The sequence below is a fragment of the Calliopsis andreniformis genome, chromosome 5 (genome assembly GCF_051401765.1).
Source record: "Calliopsis andreniformis isolate RMS-2024a chromosome 5, iyCalAndr_principal, whole genome shotgun sequence".
Taxonomy (NCBI): domain Eukaryota; kingdom Metazoa; phylum Arthropoda; class Insecta; order Hymenoptera; family Andrenidae; genus Calliopsis; species Calliopsis andreniformis.
The window spans coordinates 195,260-216,104 of record NC_135066.1 but is presented as its reverse complement, the minus strand read 5'-3'; the positions used below and the strand labels follow the sequence as shown (position 1 = coordinate 216,104).

At 40.4% G+C, this 20,845-nt stretch overlaps 4 protein-coding genes across 5 annotated transcripts; 2 read left to right on the top strand and 2 right to left on the bottom strand.

The window, feature by feature from the left end:
• Nucleotides 1-177: 177 nt before the first annotated feature.
• Nucleotides 178-12,079, bottom strand: LOC143179083 (uncharacterized). The gene is made up of 3 exons (XM_076378105.1): nucleotides 11,927-12,079; nucleotides 10,580-11,762; nucleotides 178-828 (listed from the first exon to the last, which is right to left on the bottom strand). Exons 1-2 carry the CDS (start codon nucleotides 12,077-12,079, stop codon nucleotides 11,340-11,342), a joined length of 576 nt encoding a protein of 191 aa, XP_076234220.1. The 3' UTR covers nucleotides 178-828; nucleotides 10,580-11,339.
• Nucleotides 5,996-6,573, bottom strand: LOC143179089 (uncharacterized). The gene is made up of 4 exons (XM_076378112.1): nucleotides 6,446-6,573; nucleotides 6,366-6,402; nucleotides 6,181-6,322; nucleotides 5,996-6,125 (listed from the first exon to the last, which is right to left on the bottom strand). The coding sequence occupies exons 1-4, from the start codon at nucleotides 6,571-6,573 to the stop codon at nucleotides 6,037-6,039; spliced, it is 396 nt and encodes a 131-aa protein (XP_076234227.1). The 3' UTR covers nucleotides 5,996-6,036.
• A 6,017-nt stretch (nucleotides 12,080-18,096) lies between the features above and the next one.
• Nucleotides 18,097-19,647, top strand: Rps5a (ribosomal protein S5a). Of its 2 annotated transcripts, none has more exons than XM_076379194.1 (3): nucleotides 18,097-18,171; nucleotides 18,862-19,234; nucleotides 19,319-19,647. In XM_076379194.1, the coding sequence occupies exons 2-3, from the start codon at nucleotides 18,869-18,871 to the stop codon at nucleotides 19,601-19,603; spliced, it is 651 nt and encodes a 216-aa protein (XP_076235309.1). In that variant the 5' UTR covers nucleotides 18,097-18,171; nucleotides 18,862-18,868; the 3' UTR covers nucleotides 19,604-19,647. The 2 variants fall into 2 exon arrangements, with proteins under 2 accessions (XP_076235309.1, XP_076235308.1); XM_076379193.1 differs by having other exon boundaries at nucleotides 18,104-18,183.
• A 293-nt stretch (nucleotides 19,648-19,940) lies between these two features.
• Nucleotides 19,941-20,744, top strand: Nd-13b (NADH dehydrogenase (ubiquinone) subunit ND-13B). The gene is made up of 3 exons (XM_076377864.1): nucleotides 19,941-20,073; nucleotides 20,235-20,396; nucleotides 20,481-20,744. The coding sequence occupies exons 1-3, from the start codon at nucleotides 20,053-20,055 to the stop codon at nucleotides 20,652-20,654; spliced, it is 357 nt and encodes a 118-aa protein (XP_076233979.1). The 5' UTR covers nucleotides 19,941-20,052; the 3' UTR covers nucleotides 20,655-20,744.
• The last annotated feature ends 101 nt before the right edge of the window (nucleotides 20,745-20,845 follow it).

Below are 20,845 nucleotides of genomic sequence, written 5' to 3'. Positions count from 1 at the left end.
TCTATCTCTATCTCTACCTCTCCCTCTCTCCCTCTCTTTCTCTATTTGTTTTTTCTTCTTCCTCTTTCTCCTTTTCTTTCTTTCTTTCTTTCCTGACTCGTCCTTGTCTTTTCCTTCGTCCTCCTTTCTCCTGTCTTCACCCTCTTCCACTCACTCTTTCTCACCACGCCCTCTCTCTCTCTCTCTCTCTCTCTCTCTCTCTCTCTCTCTCACCCTCCCACCTTTCGTTTCTATCGCTCTTCCGTTTCGCTGTCCGTCCGACTTTTCTTTCCCCTCCGTTCTCGTGCCGCCCCTCTTCTTCCTTTTGCCCGTTTCAAAATCCTTTATACAGCCACTCACATCCACCGACGTTTTCTCGGCTCACCTTCGTTTTGTCTGTTCTCTTTTCCTTTCACCCCCCGTTTCTCCTCTGGTCTCTTCTTCCGGTGATTTATCTCTTCTTTATACTCCTCTTCTCTTCCTCCTCCGTTCCCTCCTCTTCTTCCTCCGTTTTATTTTTCTCTTCTTTCGTCTCCTCAACGACACTTTTTGCACGACTAATTTACACTTTTTACCGCCACTAACTTCTTCACGCAAACACTCTCACGCGTTATGGTAACTAGTCATCACCTCTCGATGCCGATTTATCTGGCATAATACTTTTTTTCCCCCTGTACTTCGTTCGCCAGTCAGTACATTAAACGATGCTGCCGCGAACCTCTTCTTCTAGGCACTACTCGCGGATCTTCCCTTAGTTCGTTTACAAAATGCTATCCCGGAAAGCAATTTCTCCTCCCGGGTTGCGGCTAAAACGGTTATCGTATTCTTGTTGTTCGTCGTACCTTGGATCTGCAAGCAAAAAACATGATTCGTTAAGAGGCATAGCGACACGGCATTTCTCAGCTAAACCATTTCATTTGGTGTTTCGTCATATTGCTTCAAGTACGAATTAAGTCTTACGTTACAAATGGAACGAGAACTTGCTCGAGCAATCTCTGTTATAATTTTCAGTTTACAGACGAACGCGTCTGGAACACAGCCAACGAAATCGTTCGATTAACACATTTTTTACAATTATATGTATAGTTATGCGTGGGTATGTAGGAGAAGTGGAGGAAGAAGAAGAAGAAGAAGAAGAAGAAGAAGAAGAAGAAGAAGAAGAAGAAGAAGAAGAAGAAGAAAAGTTAAAAGGTTGGACACAGAAAAGAAGGGAGAGAAGGGAACAAGACAGGTAATGGGTAGCGTAAATGGGAGGTACGGGAAAGTCAAATCATGAAATGCGACGATGTAACGAAAAGCTCCTCATTCATACAGCTCCTATCGAATCGTTGTCCCCTGCCTACAAATTGATATTCCTACTTAGAGTGGAATTCGTGTCAGGGAACGATTAATTTTACTGGTGACATTTGGCGTTGGTCCAATCGCGTTGGTGTCGCGTCGGAGCTGGTCAATCGCGTGAGAAAGACTGAACGATTCATCTACTTCTGCTCCATTCGTTTTCTCCATTACATTCTCTTGCACGGGGTCTGCGTGATCGAACTCCACTTCGCTCGCAATACTCTGCGTTTTGATTCACCATTGCAGAGCATCGCATATTTTGTGTTAGGCGGACCGACAACAAACGTATCAAATAGAAAAAATATTTCTAGATAATAAATATTCTACCATTCTCGTCCAGGATTTCAGTCTCTTTCCACAATAAAACGGTCATGAAACGATAATATTCTTCCTTCTTTCTAGTCGACACACATGTAGCAATCGATCGTTAGATCCAAAATTTTGCATTTCTCAACAATCTTACCACTTTTATCGTGATATACTATTAACGTTTCTTTCAAATTCTACTTTTTTCATTATCTTTACAAACCCGAAACGCACGTATTTATATAATTTAATCGATATTTTTAAAGTCGTTTCGGCTAGATTTCGCTGTGACGGTAAACCTACCAAACCAGTTTTCGCGATAACATCGTTATTTACCGACAGCAACGATAATATTTACCGACGCTAAGTCAGCGTATCGTAGATAAATTTAACTCTGCCGGCTATAATCGAGCGGCTACCGTTTGTCGCTATCATTTCTATCAATATTTAGAATGCGTTCAATAACGATCGTAGTTGAATCAAAACCTTCGGAAACAAAGAACATCGATCATGAAATCGAACGCTCGCACGACTTCTCTCGCATTTTTCACTCCTGTCTTCACTCCAACTTTCTCTCTGCCGTGAATTTTCTTAAAACAGGTATTAACTATAACTACATTTCGCAGTAGTAGATATAATCGTTACCTCTTTGCAGTCGTTCAATTATTTTTCAACTTACTCGACCGAACTCGTGCCAACTTTTAACATGGGTTCTTGTTTCATTCAGAAATTGATAGACCGTATCGAAATGCACTGGTTACACAAATACGGAAAGGAATATATCCTGCGTGTATACTCGTACAAAATAATAGACACGAATATTTCAACCACGGTCTGCGCGGCAAACTGCGCGGCAAACTGCGCGGCAAACTGCGCGGCAAACTGCGCGGCAAACTGCGCGGCAAACTGGGCAGCTTTCGAGTATTTTTGTTAAATGAAATATGTATGGTTGTTATGACCACTCGTACACATGTCAATATATCTAATATATTATAGATGTATTATACTACGAGTTTGAGTAAAGGCTTTTCAAATTAGCCTCGCAATGGGACAATTCCATAGAGATTTATACCAACTGTGCAGATTATAGGTACACGTGTATTGCCTTTGATGGTAATTCCACTAATTCCCCAATACACACAGCATATAAGCATATATACACAATAATATGTAGGCAAGCGTGATCTTGCTTATTCTAAAAACACGTTTTCTCTGCGTATCTCATTTCAACCGATTAACTGACTATTGAAAAATGTCGTAGAAATCGTTATAACCAATGGCCTACTCGATATACGTTTTCTATAATGTGACGACAACACGATGTTACGCCAACATTTCATGGTAATCACTCTCATATTGTCCCATCTCACGATCAGTCTAGATCGGAGCTAATCGAACCTTCTAACAATCTTACACGCAATGCCTTTCAGTTTGGAATAACTAATCTATTGAAATTAGCATTCAACCTATTGTCATTCACTTTGTTAACGTATAGAAATTTCTTGAACTTGTTCAGATGAATTCGTTACCGTTTTGTTAGATAGGATACAAAAATCTCGTCGAAACACGCGGACTAGTACCTTATAAAATGCGAATCAGTCCCATCGGCCTAGTGCAAAGTAACAGTGAAACATTGTATGCGAACTAAATTCTGTGACAGAAAATTTTTCAGAAAATTCTTTAGTTTGTCGAAAAATAGGTAATGCGTGAGATTCAATTTGCGAGTACGAATAACGCGGAACATGCTGACTAACATACAGTCGTAATAGCTCGCGCAGGTCGATGAACACTTTCAGGATCCCTACCGGTAGCTTCACTCCAGACAGACCGATATCAGTGAAAGAGCATGAGCGCGAGAAGTATGAGTACGGATACGTATCGAAATTGCAATCGGAATCGCAATACGTATACACAAAAAATATATGTATATCATATTGACGTGTACGTGTGAACATTCGAACGGACATTCGCGTTGCTGATTTCGAAAGAACCTTGGAGAGAATTCAAAGTCCTTAGCGTAAAGATGAGACGCTTAAATGGAGGAAAAAAAAAGGAAGAAGATTAGAGAAAATATAATAGATAGACAGAAAAGGACAGGACAGGTAGCAGGGCAGTCTGTTATTCTGGAGTAGGTGGTATTTTTATTAAAAGTATATACCTGGAAAAATCGATCGTATCAGCCTTCGCAGAAAGAACTAGTTATGTATCTGTTGGACAGTGGCATTGCTTGCGTCGAAGGCAAAGTTGAGTTAAGAAGTCAAGGAGGAAACACGACACGGCGCAGCGCAACGTTGACTACGGTTACGGTAACGGCAATTTCAGCAACGGCGGCAGCGGCGGCAACAACGAGCACTACAACGCTTTTTCCCTTTACATTCCAAATGCCTCTACTTCGAACAAGCTTTCTATTCGATTCCACCACCAACTAATCCGACAAGAATGCTTTTGTCGGAAAGCCATGGTCGACAAACCCCTACTATCGTCGACTATCGTCGACTATCGTCGACTATCCACCGACTACGGCTGTTCACCGCTTACTGAATCAATCGTTCCCCCTTCCCCTTCATTCGGTACTCCCACTTCCAACCGCTTCCGTCGTCAGTCGACGCTACCCGTCGCAACTCCTACTACTACTAGTCCACCAGACCAGTCCTCTTCGCTACACAGATGCTACGTCGCGCGTCGCATCGTTGCCTCGCTCTATTCGCCATGCATTCACGTTACAATCGTCTGCCAATCACACTCGGTTCAAATAACTCGCTAAACGCAATCTTTCTATCTCTGTATATGCGCATTAGTCATTTGTGTGTCGACGATACCTCCTCTGTTACCGCTTTCTGCCTTTTTCTTCCTATATAGTCTGCCTAGTCTACGCACCCTTCGTTGTCGCTGCTTTGTACAATGCCGAAGAAATGAGCTATGTAGAAACTGATGCGTATCAATATACGTTGCACGTGAAATTCGAATTATCACCAGAGAAAGAAAAGTAGAAATGAATTGATCGTGTCACACGAGAAAGACGTTTAATGTGACGACTTACTCGAAACTAAAGCGAAATCGTGCAACGTAGACGGAAAAAAGAAAGAAAGCGACGATCGACAACAGAAATGAAATTAATACCGATTGCCGATACCGTTCTGCAGTCAATGACTAAACGCCTAAACGCCCAAACGCCCAAACGCCCAAACGCAACAAGACGGCTATAGGTAGGACGCAACTCGAACGCTTGCTGTTTACCAACCCATGGTCCCAGCCCCTCTACCTTACACTACTACCTTGTTCCCCAATCATCCAACCGCTCAGGCGGCCAACCTCGACAACCTCGTCAATACGACCAACCACTGGCGTAATATATCAGGGAACAGACGTTTTACTCATTCTCCCTCTTCACCTTTTACTTCAACCTTTCTATTCGTTTCGAAAATTGAAAAATCACTTCGGAATAGAACAGCAAGAGAAATTCGTCTTCCCGTCGTTCTATACTTTTTTTTTCATTCAAGTAATTTACTCTCGGTGTAAAATTTTTTAAATGTTTTCTACACTCTTAGTAGATGTAACAGTTTCACGTTGCATAAAAACTGTAAAAAAATATCACTTCGGGAGAGTACGTAAATCGTATCTATATGCGATACTTGGACGCTCATGGTTAATTACGTATTTATATCGGTAAATATTATCTGCGTTAAGTTCGTCAGCTCTTTTCTTTGTGTAGACTCGATATCGCCATTTTTTCACCCTCTTTCCTGTATGCTACGTCTATTGTAACCCGATATAAACTTCCCTATCCCTTGCACAACTTCGTTTAACATATTTTTCTTTTACTCCGTAAGAAATGTCTTTCTTCAATGTCTATCGTAGTGCTGCACCATTTTCTTTCTTATTTCTTTTCATTTTTTTAAAAAGATAGATTTCTGACCTTCCTCATCTATATTCTACTAACCTACAACAGTGTCAAACTCTGACGAAAAAAGAATTTCAAGGATCAACCCTACAGTGCGCTCACGTACTTTCGCAGAAAGGTGCATTGCATTCGTTAGATATACCTAGGAAAAATCATTTAGGTATTTCATAGATACGAAATATTAATGTTATACATTTTGACAATAACCGCACGATAGGTAACGCAATATATTATAAAGCAAGTAATTAAAATATACATCTGATATACATCTATATATCGTATTTACCTATTTTATCGTATGCATGATAGGCACGCGTAAGTTAAACGTTTCTTTGTTTGAACCATTGCACGCAATTAGTCCAACACTGACAGATATAGCCATAGTTATAACATTCGTGATTCATTATTCATGCTGTAACAGCTACACGCTTCCCCCTGTCCTTGATCATATGCATCGTACAGGCCTTCTCTTTCCACAATTTACCAGACATTTTTTCGAACACCATTTCTACTTAAATAGGTAACTGATTCTTCAGAATGTGTAGGTATATAAAAGGATGAAATAAGTAAGGCCGTCTCCAATGCGTATTCTTTGCTGCGACTAAAAATATGTATCATTTCACACTTTGAATTTCGTCAATGGTAAACGTACTTACGATTAGATAGGTATTGAACATTATTAGTATTTAAAGACAAGCAGAAATTTATTCCGCGCTTATTCGTCAATATATAGACGATATATAGAAAACCGGTTACACGCGTCTCTCCCTGAGAAAATCGCGTGAATCGTGCAGAATGCTGCGTGAACTACGAGTGACCGTCTATTGCTATTACTACACACAGCACGACAAGCAGCAAGTCTACGTAGGTATATGTATCTATATATGTAAGAGACCAATTTCAGTAGCATCGATAAGTCACGTCCTACATATATGTATACCTCTCTCTATACAAAGCAACCTTCGTTTCACACAACATACGTTCCATGTTTCTCCCGCTATGTGCTCTGCTTGGCTCTTGTTTGCTCTTGCTAGCCTATTCCTTGTCATCTATGCGTCATTTCTGCCCTTCCCGTTTATGTTTCAATAAATAATCCCAATATTTACAACGACGTCGATGATAGCGACAGTAATGGACAAAGGAAATCTAACCCTAGACGGTAAGATTTACACCACGCCAGACGCTTTCCAGACAAATTCTTATACTCCTAGTTCATTAATGCGAATACAAAACTAGAAAATACTTTTGATACATGTATACGCTTTTCTTTACATTCACTCGAAATAAAGCCGAAATGATGTGACGCACAATAGGTAGTGCTCTTGTAACTAGGTAATGAACAAGAAGACCAAGCTTTCGTGCACGCGATGCCTGGGCGCGACCGTGTTAATATAAAATATAAAAGGAAAGAATAGCTCGATCGAAAGATAGAGGTTTACATGAAAGGAAGGAGCTGAAGGGAACAAGAAGGCGAAACTGCAACTTAAACGAAAAAAGATATTATATCGTTATATGGGGAAAAAGAAAGAGACGATGCAACGTAACAGCATATGCACATGTACGAGTCAACGATTGTAGGCGTGAAGATACACAACAGAAGCGGGCGTGCATAAAAGAGACGCGAGAGTGAAGTAGAGAGATACGCGCGCGCGCGCGCGCGCACGTCCATGTACGTATATACGTACATATATACGTACGTAGTTGGTGGAAAGGAAGAGAGGGACAGGAAGAGGGGAAGAAACAACATCGCCTAACCCGCTTACTCGCACGCACGCACGGTCGATCGCTCCTGCTGGCAGCCATTTTGTGCTTGCTCGTAGAACCGACATTCCTACCCCGGAAAAGTATTGGCCGTGATTCCTTCCACCGACATCCGTTGTGTAATTAGATTTCTTCGATTACATGTGAAAATAGCATCGGTGAAAATAATATTCGTATAAAAATATCTAGCTTTTTCTGCAATGAATACTTCTTAGTTTCTTCACCGAATTAAAAATGATCAAAGAGCTACACATCTTTAGACAATTCGTTCGACGACTTCGTCACTAGATATCCTTCCATAGTTCATCTAGTACAGTCTTGATCAAAATCGCTAGACCACGGATCGCCATTAATGACAAACTGTTCATATAATCTCGCTACATATCTAATCCAATATTATTCTTTATTTATTCTTTCACGAACAAACGTCCGTGAATTGAAACTGAAATGATGGTCACCAGTTTATTAGATAACTGAAAATTCAATTAAGACGATAACTTCGAACTCTTGAAAAATAATTATTATGGTAATAATATATAGAGAATAGAGCACTCTTTCGACCGGGAGATTAAAGAACTTTTGGCCTTTTACCAAGTTCCAACTTGCTTTAGAAATGAAATATAGAGAAAGCGTTAATGACGATATCGACAGTGACGCGTGTGTAGATCTCCACATACTACCAACAATGTTCATGCGACGTGTTCACACGCTTAAACGTTAAAATATGTGATCAACATTGAGCACGTTAGTGAACTGCTCGACGCGCAAACTCGTTAGCATGTGTTGCTTTTGTCCTCCGATGCGCTTCATCTGATCTGGCGAACATGTAAGCACGTATATTCGGCAAACTGTGTCAGAAATACGACAATCGGTAAAGTAATTTTTATGACCGAAATCAAGTTTCAACCTTTTACTTTTCTATGCATATTTGTAGTTCGTATAATCTACGCATCCGATCAAATAATTGTAATAATAATACTTATTTAATAATAAACCGTTGCTAGAAAGGTTTATTCCTAAAAATGTGACGATCGCTCGATAACCGGACATCTAAAATCGTCTATTAAAACTCCACTTTAAAAAATGTCTATATACTATATATCCGCATCACTATCGTTAATAAGTCTACAAACGGTACTTTCGGAATTGCTTCTCGATCGTTTAGACTACGAAATCAATCGTTATTACGGAAAGATAAAAGATAGAAAGATAAATGTTAAGAAATTGAAAAATTCGGAAGTTGAAATGCAAATCGGTGGCATCGAAAAGAGTGAACAACGTATAAAGCAACAAGATAAATCTTGATTCTTCTGTATAGACGTTCGCCAATTAGGACTATATCCTTCACACTAGTCTTGTTTAAATTCGTATTTACGAGCATGGAGACAACAGTTGTACAAGTCGCGTGGAATGCTGCACAAATAGATATGCATACGCACACGCACCGATTCGAAAAGAAGAATCGGTCTTTCTTGCATCGCAGAGAAATGCAGTGAAACGAAACTCAAAATCTCGAGCATCAAAATAAAAGAAAAGTTTGTGATACGAGTAACAATCAAGATAAATCGATGTTGGACGTGGATCGAAGAATTTTCGATTCTCACGGAGAAGAGCGACGTTAACGTTTAAACCGCTCGTTAACGACACCTCGAGGTCGGCAACGATGCCGCCCCACCGTCGACCACCGCTAATTACTCTCCACGAGGATCGTTCGGGTTCACTCACCGCTACTCGCTTCTAAACCGACAATAGGCGATTCGATCACATCGCGTACGTACATATCTATATACATACATACTCATTGTCAGTTATACGTTACCCATGTTTATCACTGCTAGACAAAATGTCCTCGTTTAAGGTCGAGCCACTCTAAGAAACGACTCGGTCGGTAGGAACAGTTTCAGCCCACCACTTCTCTCAATCTGTCTTTCCTCGACCATATCGCACCACCAACTGGGAGTAAGGCTACATATTAGAGCGTTTTTCGAATTGAATACATGTTACTTTGAATAAACGGTTAAGGAGTTTCGTTAATAATATCCAAGTATTTATTGACTAATTCAAATACGTACGTATACTGCGAAAAGAATGACTCACCCTTATCAGACTGTCTGAGGGGAAGTCACCCAAGTCGTTTCTTTAAGTGACCCGATCTTAAATCGGTTGGATTAGTTAATTAAAAGTACATCACTCGCGAGTTGAATTCGTTACTACGTTATACTTTAGCATTACTATAACGGATGAGATTAAAGTGGTGGAAGGAAGAGACGAAAAGTTATATCGCGTAACTAAACGTAAATCTACCGAGAATCATAAATTCCTAGTATTTACAAGAGATTCTTAAATCGAACTAAGTACATCTTGAATCAACAATCAGTTCAGATACATGTATTTATCATTTTGTTCATGAATAATGTTTGGTGTATCGTTTGGAAGAAGAAATCGAGTCGAAATATAAGGATATATTGGTACATACATATTGTGTATTTTTATCTTACCAATATAGTACATTACAATTCAACTATAAATATTCATTTCTCTATTGCAAACGAAACATGAACGAGTCGATCTCGCGGTTGTCTGTAAGAAACGAATATTGAAGATACAAAATAACGTGTCGAAGCGAAAAAGAATGTTCTAAGCTATAAGAAATGAAGCAAATATCAGCGAGAGCTTAACCACCAGTTCAATTCGATTCTGTACGATCGTAATGGCTGTCGATGAGAAACTACAACACATCGAGAAAAATATTGAACGACGTTAAAAGTATAAAAAAGACACAGAAGCAACGGGCTTAACATTTTCGCTGCGAAATCGCGATATCGATACGAAAAAAGAGAAGAACGGCGGTGGCAGTGGCAGTGGCAGCAGTGGCAGCAATAGCAGCAGCAGCAGCAGCAGCAGCAGCAGCAGCAGCAGAACGCTAGAGTGGATCGGTAGAACGTGTGCGTGACACGTACATCGCGTACCGGCTTCGCTTTACCTCGCAAGACTCGAGCCGACTCGAGGCGACTCGAGGCTGAGCGGGGCAGGGAAAGGATAGAATATGGCAGTGATAGCAGGAAGAGGGGACGGACGGTCGGACGGACGGACGGACGGACGGGCGACACACGTACGTACACATTGAGAGAGTAGTACGCACACGCGTCGCAACACGGTCAAGTGGTGTACGTGTGTACAACCATACAAGCATATAAGCTTGCAGAGCGCGCGTTTGAGCGTGAGCGCGACGCACGCAGCATGCTGCACGCACGAAAAGTACGAATCGACGAAAGTAAATACGTGGCTCCTTACCATTGTGCATATGCATCTGCGACCAGAAGTACACCTTCACCGCATCCAACGTTATTTAATGTATCGTTTCTTCTTTAGGTAATATCCGTTTTACGAAGAAATTGTAAATTCAACGATGGTAGTGCGTTCCACGAGGTAATCCAGTTGCGAGGAAAATAATCTATTTTCTGGCAATGTTGAATAACATTTCGCGACACACCGTGAATTCACCTTACGACCCTGTTCCGACGCACGTATATGCGCACGCACAAACATTTGCACATCCAATGAATCTTTCGAGCCGATGATGTCTCGATGTTAAACCATTCTTAACGCGTCTAGATCAACTATACACTGCACATTTCATTGATGCATTAAAATTCAGGTCGACGATTATTCGTGTACGATGTTACATTTTTTTCGGTAGAGGTTAACCGGTGTTGCTTCCTTACTCGTCCACCTTCCACTCTCACTGTTTCGGTATATCTTTGTCGTCCCCTTTCCACATCTCACACTGCTTCAACGCGAATATGCCGGTAGCTTGTATTGCTCTTCTTCATTCTCACAGCACACGAACACGCGACACAGAAGCAAGTATACGGAGCAGCACTTACGAAAGACGGGACACAACGCGTACCCCCTTTATTCGAATTCTCTGTAGACGCGAGAACCGAGGAGGTTCGTTTGGACGCGCTCCGACTCCGACAGATCCAACGAGACTCTCGTCAAAAGGTTCTCGAACTAACCGACAATACCGTCTCTACGAGTTCACAAAGCCCAATTAACGAGCTATACACTCGCCATGCTTTCGATTTGTCCGGGAGACATTAGCTACGTGCAAAATATACAAAATACGACGAACAGGAATGCTAATACTAACACAGAAAGGAGCATGCCCGTGCGCATTCGTTCGTTCGTTCGTTCGTTTGCTCGCGCGCTCATCCCGACACACAGGCAAATGTATCGAGGAAGAAAGACAGAAACAGAAAGGATGAAATAGTGTATGCGCCAGAGAGGGAGAGAGAGGCACAGAAACTGTGAGGTGATGAGGGGAGAGGAAGAGGGAGAAAGGAGGGAGGGAGGGAGGGAGGGAGGGAGCGGGGGGAGAGAGAGAGAGAGAGAGAGAAAAGGAGAAAGAGAGAGAAGGAGAGAGAAAGAAAAAGACAGAGAGGAAAAAGGTTTGCACGCAGCACCCCGCGCGTCTCTACTCGGCAGCTATCGAGGATACGTTTATTATGCGCACTCTCTCTTTCTTAGTTTCCACTCGATGACTCCGTTTCGATCTTTACATTCGCGAACGTCTACCGGTCTTTAACTGGTCTGGTTTGGCGTTGTACGTTTCGATCGCACACTCTCACACGAACGCACCGAGCACAGCACAGACTCGCGGACACATCGGGAGGTGAAGCAGCAGCAGAGCTCCTTCTTCGTCGTCTCGTTTGGCCGACGCCGCGAGAAATACACGCACTTTCTTTCCCAAATGTTGAACTTTTCTCGTGAATAGGCACACCCAAGTCTCATCGATGCTATATCGTAACGTTTTAGTCAATCGTACCTCGTCGACTCGTTCGGAACACCACAGTTTTTTAGTTTCCGACGAGTAAAGAAAAAACGTAGACACCGCACCTCCCTTGTCAGAAAGCACTCACGGCAGACCGCAACACATGGCTACGGGCCTCCACCAAGATCGGCAGTCCTCGACCGTATTCGGCTCGCTTCGGCCAGGGCCGTACTTCCTCTTTCAGTCGCCACGCCGCGCCGTTCCTTCCGGTAACTATTTGCGGCATTTACGTTTTATTCTTTTTTATAGCAAATAAATAATCGAGTAATCGACCAAACCTTTCGACGCATTAACGTCCTTTCCACTAAATTTTATTCAATCAAATTAGAGCTGCCTAAAGAGTGTGGCTAGACCGAACACTGTTTCGCTATGGTATTCAATTCAATTTTCATTCATATATTTCATCGTTTCTTTAAACATTCGATTCATAGAAGCAGTTTCATGGTAACTGTGAAATTCTGCTTCTTTCGATCGATTTAACTTAATATATATCGACTAATTAATTAATACTAACGAATCAAAGGTTTTATTTACCCAAATATTCGAACGTTATACGTTTTCGTAGCATTTAAAGGTGTGCGTCGAAAAGATGCTCTTTCGAATAACTTAACAATCAAGTCGATTATGTGATCGCATGTAATCGTTGAAGGGAGAAAAAATCTGATAAGAATAAATCTGTAGATAATTGAAAAATAAGAGGTGGGCTCCCAGTAGCCGGTTTTCGGTGCTGGGCAACCGTTAGAAGCAGGGCGAGGGTTCTGCACAGGCGTCCTCCGTCGTCTTCTACCGAAGGCCGTGTGGTGTCACGGTAAGCGTGGCAAAACCCGGAAAGAAGAAAAGAAGCCGATGGAGCTTGGAGGAGCACGAAGGAGCACGAAGGAGCCCGAAGGAGTTACAAACCTCCTCTCTCTCTCTCTCGCCCATCACCTAACTCTCCTTTGCCTCCCTCCTCGTTCCTCTTGCGAAAAGCAGCCGACTGCTTGCCGACATCGTATGCGCGACGCGACGAAACAACACTACTATCTTCTATTCTCCACTTCACCCCTTACATATACTCCCCATCTTCCGTCTCTTACACAGATCCCTTAGAGAGAGATTCATCACCGACAACCGACTATTTAACTACTTACATGATTATATGTAACCGATAACGTTCCATATTACCTTGTCTGACCATTTTTTCTCATTTTTATTCAATTTATCATGAAATATCGAGTGTATAAAAGAAGCGTCTATCGTTGCTCTGATCAGCCGAACTGTTTATTTGAATCGTTCACTTTAAAACTACACGTTTTTCCTTATTCTGACTAACATCGATTACCATCTTTTATACGCGTGTACACTGGTAAATACGTACTGTTTCCCTTCGATGCATCCATACATCCTACATTGTATGTCGACTTTAATCGACTTTAATTATAATTTCGTAACGCACAAACTTTTCTAGAACCATTTCGAACCGATACCAAACATTTTTCCTTCTGTCCGTCATTCGGTTACTCTTATTTCTTTTTCTGTCCATTATCTTCCCTCGACAGAACTTGCCTCTTCCCGCAGCACCGCACCACCGCACCACCGCCGCACACCACTTTGCCTCCTTGCTTTTGCCTTCTGTTCTCTCTATCGTTACTTCTTTCTCATGCTACCATTCCTGCCCGTTGTGTTTCTTTTCTACTCGAGTACCATCTCTTTCTTCGCGACAGTTCTTGATAGTTATAACGAATTGTACTTATATGATGTGGTTTGTGGTTAAAAGCAAACGAACGCGACAATTTTTCCGTTTCGTTAATGATAGCTTCGATAAAATTTCACCTTATAGAAGCTCCAGTCAGAAGAGTCAGAAAAGTCGAAACTACTGTCGTAATTCACTTCGTTGGAATTACTCCGTCAAATACTTATATCACTGAACATTCATAAAGCTCCTGATTAACTGCTTATTATTCGTTTCTAATGTTGTTGCTCTTCCAAACTCTATCAACGTTACAACTTAAGCTTAAACATCGATTTAATGGTTATAATACCCGCTCATGTATATGTATGCGTAAACTGTGATTCCATTCTATAAACGCTCGGTTATCTAATCTGGCTAGAAAACTGATGTTTGCCACTCGATTCGAATCTTATTGTACGCTGTATTATCGGAACGCATTCGCGTAATGTATGTAATAGATACAGAATGGAGGAAGTAATTACGTAACCTAAATGAGTTCGATTGAAATCCGAAAAGGATTTTGAATAATTTCTCTCTAAAAATGATCAGTGTAGACTTTAGGCTGTTAATTCTTAGAGAATTTACATCCATTCACATTTCGTCTGCGTTAGGATATTTTTTAAGAAGAAGACAACAGATTTGACCAGAAATGCTGCATTTTGTAATAAGAGAAATGCAAATTTTTCATTTTTTCATGTCATACCGACTACGTTCCAAAGTCTGTAGAAAGAACGAGAAGGTGAGTACATATAAGTCTCGTTCCAGTGAAGATATGGAAACCGGACACATAACAAAGGCAATGACACGTCAATTTCGCGTTCGGTAGATACATGTATCGAAAGCGTGAACGAAAAGCAACGTTGTCAACGAATCGATATCCGGATGGGCGTGGCCTTGTCGATCTTCGTGGATGCTTTACCGCGGAATTTCTCAATTCCAGTGTTTGCTTTTGAAGGATTTATTGTGTGCATAGTGTGTTTGAAGCTCGATTCGAGCAAGCTTCGAGTTAATTCGTGAATTGAAAGGTACGCGATTCAATTCTGAATTTTGTCGACGCGTTTTCCAACGCAAACTTTAGTTTGCTTTTCTACGTACCTACATGTGTACGTATCTATACATCATTTTAACACTTTTCAGGTACTTCAAACGAAGATTATCATCATCCGAAATGAGAAATCGTGCATACGAGCTTTCTCTCGATAGGGACATCGTGTCGAATGTCTTTCGAGACATGTTGCTTCGTGAAAATGTACGGGGGGGGGGGGGGGGGGGGGGGGGGGATTAAAATAGCGAAGAACAGAAGAACGAGAAGAAAATTGAGAAAGACGAGAAAAGTGGAAAATAGAAGAAAAGGTTAACGAAAGTGTCGAAACGAAACATTAGAGCATTTGGCTAAAAAGTTTCGTTATGTTTGAGACACTCGCGGGACCGTCAACGGACCGTCAACGGAACGTCAACGTGAAGTCAAAAGAGGACTGGCAGTACTCGTGCTACTCGTGAGTCGTGAAGAGTTGTAGGATGAAAGGGATAGAGGTAGCGGCAGTGGTGGTGGTAAGGTGGAAAAGAGAAGGGGAGGAAGAGAGATTGGGTGGGGGACATCGCGCGAGAAGAGCATTCGCAGCATGTGGTCTCGTCAACTCTCTCGCTCGGTTCTCCTTTCACTCGCTTCTCCCCTTGTATTTCGTTTCTATCTTCTATTTACCTTCGCGCACCGATTTCGTACTCTCGTTCTTGTTGCTCCGGCTGAATTTCCCCCTGGACTCGAACTTGCTTCCTACACCACCTATCTCCTTTGTAAATACTAATTGTTCTATACAAGCGCCCGAAACATATTTAACGTCTTCCTTTTTTACACGAGGTCCCTACGACGCTCGTTAACATCTCTAACGGTATTCTCGCTTTTTCGCCACGTGCGTTTCATCTTCTTCTTTGAGAAGTTTGGCATATTTTTTTACCATATACTTGTATTATAATCTTAAGTCTATCAAATATTGAAATCCTTTACGTGATAATTCATTTTCATTAATGGGGGGAAGCACCTAGATGTAGATGGATGTAGGTAGGTACTACTACCCAGCCGTGAACACGGGTCTGCTCTACCCTTATCCTCGGCTTATTCTCTCATCGGTCGCACCAGTCTTTCCATTTAACCTTGCCCATTGCTTTTCTTTCCCAGTTTCTTCTCCGCTCCTCCTCCCTTTTCTTGCTCTTTTCTACTGTCACTCCGAAACGCGAATCAAACTGAACCCGAACTGAATTTTACTTTATTTCTAAGTTGAAAAACATTCAACTAATGTTCTGTCCCATTTGTAATTTCTATCGCTTCTTCCTCTGCCATTTCTATAGTCATCGTCAAATATGTTCAAGATATTGTATCTATTTATTACTTTCATTTTTTCTTTATCGTACCTCATGACTTTTATTTCAATCTTAGCTTCCCCCTATCTTACTTTGTAGCTGAAATAAACACATACATACATATGTATATAATGTGGAAGAGCACGGCGCGCATACACGTGCACTCGGAAATGAACCCGAGCTTCCCCTTTGCCTTTTGCTGCCCTATCGTCTGTTCGTTACTCTCCTGTTCGTCTCGCTAAAAGCTTGACAGGCTTATTACGTAGACAGAAATTCAATATAACCTCTACTCTTAGATAACGTGCATCAACGCGGTTGTTAGTTTCTTCAACACTCGTGTAACATATTATCGAAGGATCTTCTTCTAAAAGAAATTTCCTCGTGTAAAAAAGGCTGGGAAAGAGTAGCGAAATAAAACCGAATCGGATAATGACAAACAGACAATAGACTTATCCGCAAAAGTCGAAATGGACGAATATGGGAAAGATTGTTGGCGCGGCAGGTACCAAGATTCGTAGTTACGTTCCTGTTGACTACCCTCTAGCGATTCGGTGAGTTGCTAGGATACACCCCAGGCTCGAACCCCCACGGTTCGGCTACCGGTACCTACACCCTATACGTCCACCCGCCCCATCCAACCAACTATGTACTTTTCGCACCGATTCCAAGGAGAACCTCTCCACTTCATCGAATTCGTTGAAACGGAAAATGGAACCAAGTCCCTACACACCCCCTCTCGAGAATATATCTTCGATCTTACCAATCAGCTTACCACGTATTTAATATCCATCTGAATATACATATAATAGGAGTGCTTTCTTTCGGTGTATTAACTTATTATTCGTATTGTTATCATACGCTTAACCACAACTCGATATGCCTTCTCTTTTTACACATTTTTTCTTTCTTTCTGCATTCGGAAATTTCGAATATCGAGACAGCTACAAACATTCATTCGATACAATTTACCTATTCGATCGTAAACACAATATTTTCCTACTGTTCAATTCGAACAAAAGCTTACTGAACGAGAGTCTTGTACAAGATTCTGGGCAGATAAACGATTAAGTGTATTTAAACGAAGTGCAATAACGTCTTCTTGCTAATTATATTTACGTATACATGCATACACATGTACTATGTATGTCAGAACAAAATTTTTCTGCGATCGAGAAAACCATCCAGTTACAAAATCCTCCTACCTCTTATACTTTTCTAAACGTTTCGTTGACTTTCTTTTATATGTAATATTTAAGTAAATGAAAACGTAGCAACATTTTTGAGTCCTTAAGTAATGTAAGTATGCATATATACCTGAAGGTACATGTTCATATGTGATTAATGAGAACAAATAGAAATGGAAAATGAAAAGATAAACGGCCCTTACCGTTTTTCTCTTCCAAAGACCGGAAGTTGTTTCAAGCTATCCAGTGGTGACATCTTTCGCACTTAACACCAACTTTTCCACCATAGACGTGCCGGTTTACTCGGCAACCGGTACTAACCCTCAACATGACACAAAAGTCACTTTATCACACACTGAAACCTATCGTCTTGTACCCGTGCTCGTGCAAGATTATCACAGTTAACGAAAAGCTTCGAAAATTTCTCGATGGTACACTTTTTCTTAAGATTAAATCGTAAATACACGCACAAAATGGCAACTTGCGAGCCAATAGTCTCGACTTGTGCGTTTACTGGACTACCGTAAACACTTCTTAGTCAAATAAGCAACTTTACCTCCTGACGTTTTCTGTCTTTATTGAATATTCGAAAAAACGTATTTATTAGTGAAATCGACTACGTTAATTTCAAAATAAACGAAATCGCATTTACGTAATGAGCATACATGGTAAGTTACAACTGTTATATGATTATGAGTTCAAGTTGACTAGGGTGCTTGAAATCCGGCAATCACAGGTTGAAGCGCCATCAGTGTCATGGCCTTTTCCTGTTCACGCTTACTCCAACGAAGACGTGAACGTAAGTTGTATGGTAAGAAATTCGGAAGTTCGATGTATTTACTCGCCGGTCGTGTAAAAAAAAGTGCTACCGAGACGTTGGAAACACACCAAGATTTACAGTGATTATAAACGTATGATACGTCGGAAAATTGATTAGTCGAACATATTTTTATCGTATGTGAGACCACATGGCCACATGCTCTTACGATTTCATACATTTTGTATCAACAAACCGTATTTGAGTACTGTTCATCAGATGAGATTTTGATTTCGAATTAATGCGTATTTAATGCCTGTGGAATGTTGAGTATAGCTTTACGATATAGAAACATTTGTCAAAAATTAAGCTATCGTATCGAATTTTGGCGTACTTTTTTCTTTCGTTAATGTATCGTGTACAATGACATCTGATACGAAGAAACTCTAGTGTTTACGAATATTTTGAAAATGAAAATGAAAGTATGCTTCTTACGTGAAAAATAACACTGCCGATCTCTGTTGATAAATATTGTCGAATGCTCGCGGTCTGTGTCTCGCAGTCTCTTTTTACCTTTACATTAAACGTTTACGTTTAAATTCAGATACATTTTACTTTCGAAAGAATTTATCGTATACAATTTCTTCTCCTATCTTCTCGGTTATCAAAATTCGGAATTAAAAACAATGTAAAACAATGCATTATTTTGATTCATTAACTTTTCTTTTACAGATTAAGTATGGCTGACATAGAAACGTTTGACGACATAGTAGTGCCTACCACTACAACCCTGCCAGTGACATTGTCCGCTGAATTGCCAGAAATCAAATTATTTGGTCGTTGGAACTGCGACGATGTGCAGGTGAACGATATGTCGTTACAAGATTATATTGCTGTTAAAGAAAAAAATGCCAAGTATCTTCCACATTCGGCTGGACGTTATGCAGCAAAAAGATTTAGAAAAGCTCAGTGTCCTATCGTGGAACGTCTTACAAATTCACTGATGATGCATGGTAGAAACAATGGCAAAAAATTAATGGCTGTTAGAATTGTCAAACATGCTTTTGAAATAATTCACCTGCTCACGGGTGACAATCCTTTACAGGTAACGACAAATTTGTTTTTTTAAATTTATTTTATTTATTTTATTTATTTTACTATTTTTCGAAAATTTATGATTTGTGTGTAGGTTCTTGTGACAGCCATTATTAATTCGGGGCCAAGAGAAGACTCTACTCGCATTGGACGCGCTGGTACGGTCAGGAGACAAGCAGTAGATGTATCACCTTTACGACGCGTAAATCAAGCAATTTGGTTATTGTGTACTGGTGCTAGGGAAGCAGCATTCCGAAATATCAAAACGATCGCCGAATGTTTAGCCGATGAACTCATCAATGCTGCCAAAGGTTCGTCCAACTCGTATGCGATCAAAAAGAAGGACGAACTCGAACGAGTCGCAAAATCTAACCGATAAACGTCATTATTCGTGAAAACATATAAATAAATGTTCTATCTTTACGATAATTTGTATCATTCTACCCGTTCCTTTTATGTTTTACGTTAGTATAGTACAAAGTTTTTTAGTAAGTTATAGAGTAATACTAGAATACAAGTTAGAGCTTCAACTACTTCTGTGTGTATGTTACATATGCATAACACTTTCAAAAGATTGAGACGAGCGAAAACTGAAGAACATTGTGTCAATGTCTATGATTGCCGCTGTAAACTTAGAACTTAGACGTTTCTCCCGTCAGAGCTAGTAAGTTTTTCGCCATCGTAGTGGTAATATAGAAGCAGCAGTGTTGCCACAACGGACACTGTATATTTCTGATTAAAAATTTAGACGTATGTACAACACTAATTCGAAGGGTCAATCGTTTATCGTGTCATTGATTTCGTCTCAGTTAGAAAGTATTTGAAATAATGTCACGAGTAATAAAAAAGGTAATACATCGTTTTAATTTTGGTGATAACGAATTTGACTCGAATTAATGCTCTCTGTATTTTGTATAGCGTTTCGTTCGAGACATAACCATAGGCTTGTTATTTTAGTTACATATTTGTTATATTATTTCTGTGTTACGATGAAACTATTTCTATTTCAGACAACGGGACTAACGGGTCTTGCTGTATCGCAATATCCTCATCGTGATCTCGGTGCATTATACAAAAAAATATTACGCGTTTTGGCTACTATCCCTGAAAATAGTGCATACAGGAAATACACCGAAAAACTTGTTAAAGAAAGGCACGATATCTTACAGCAGGTATTTTGCAATTCTGTCTATGAAGTTAATATCTGATGTTATAGTAAATCATTTATTAAATTTCAAATATCTTTGGCATTTTAGAATAGCTCTGTTACCACTGTGGAAGAAAAAATTGGTTGTGGACAAATCGAAGAACTCATCGTTCAAGCAAGTAATGAATTGTCATTAGCAAAAAATATGCAAATATGGAAACCTTGGGAGAATTTAGTTGAGGAACCACCTCAACACCAATGGACTTGGCCCCCTCATAAATAAGGAAACTTTTATTGTAGAAATTTGTACATAGCGTTTAACAAAAACTTCAGTTTCCTTACAGAATAATATACATTAAAAAGTCTAGCATAACTGTTACATCTTTTATTTGTTTCTAACTAGCGAACTAATATTCGTTGCATCTTCAACTCATTTGTTAGAAAAAACTAAACGATAGAAATTACAAGTTGTCG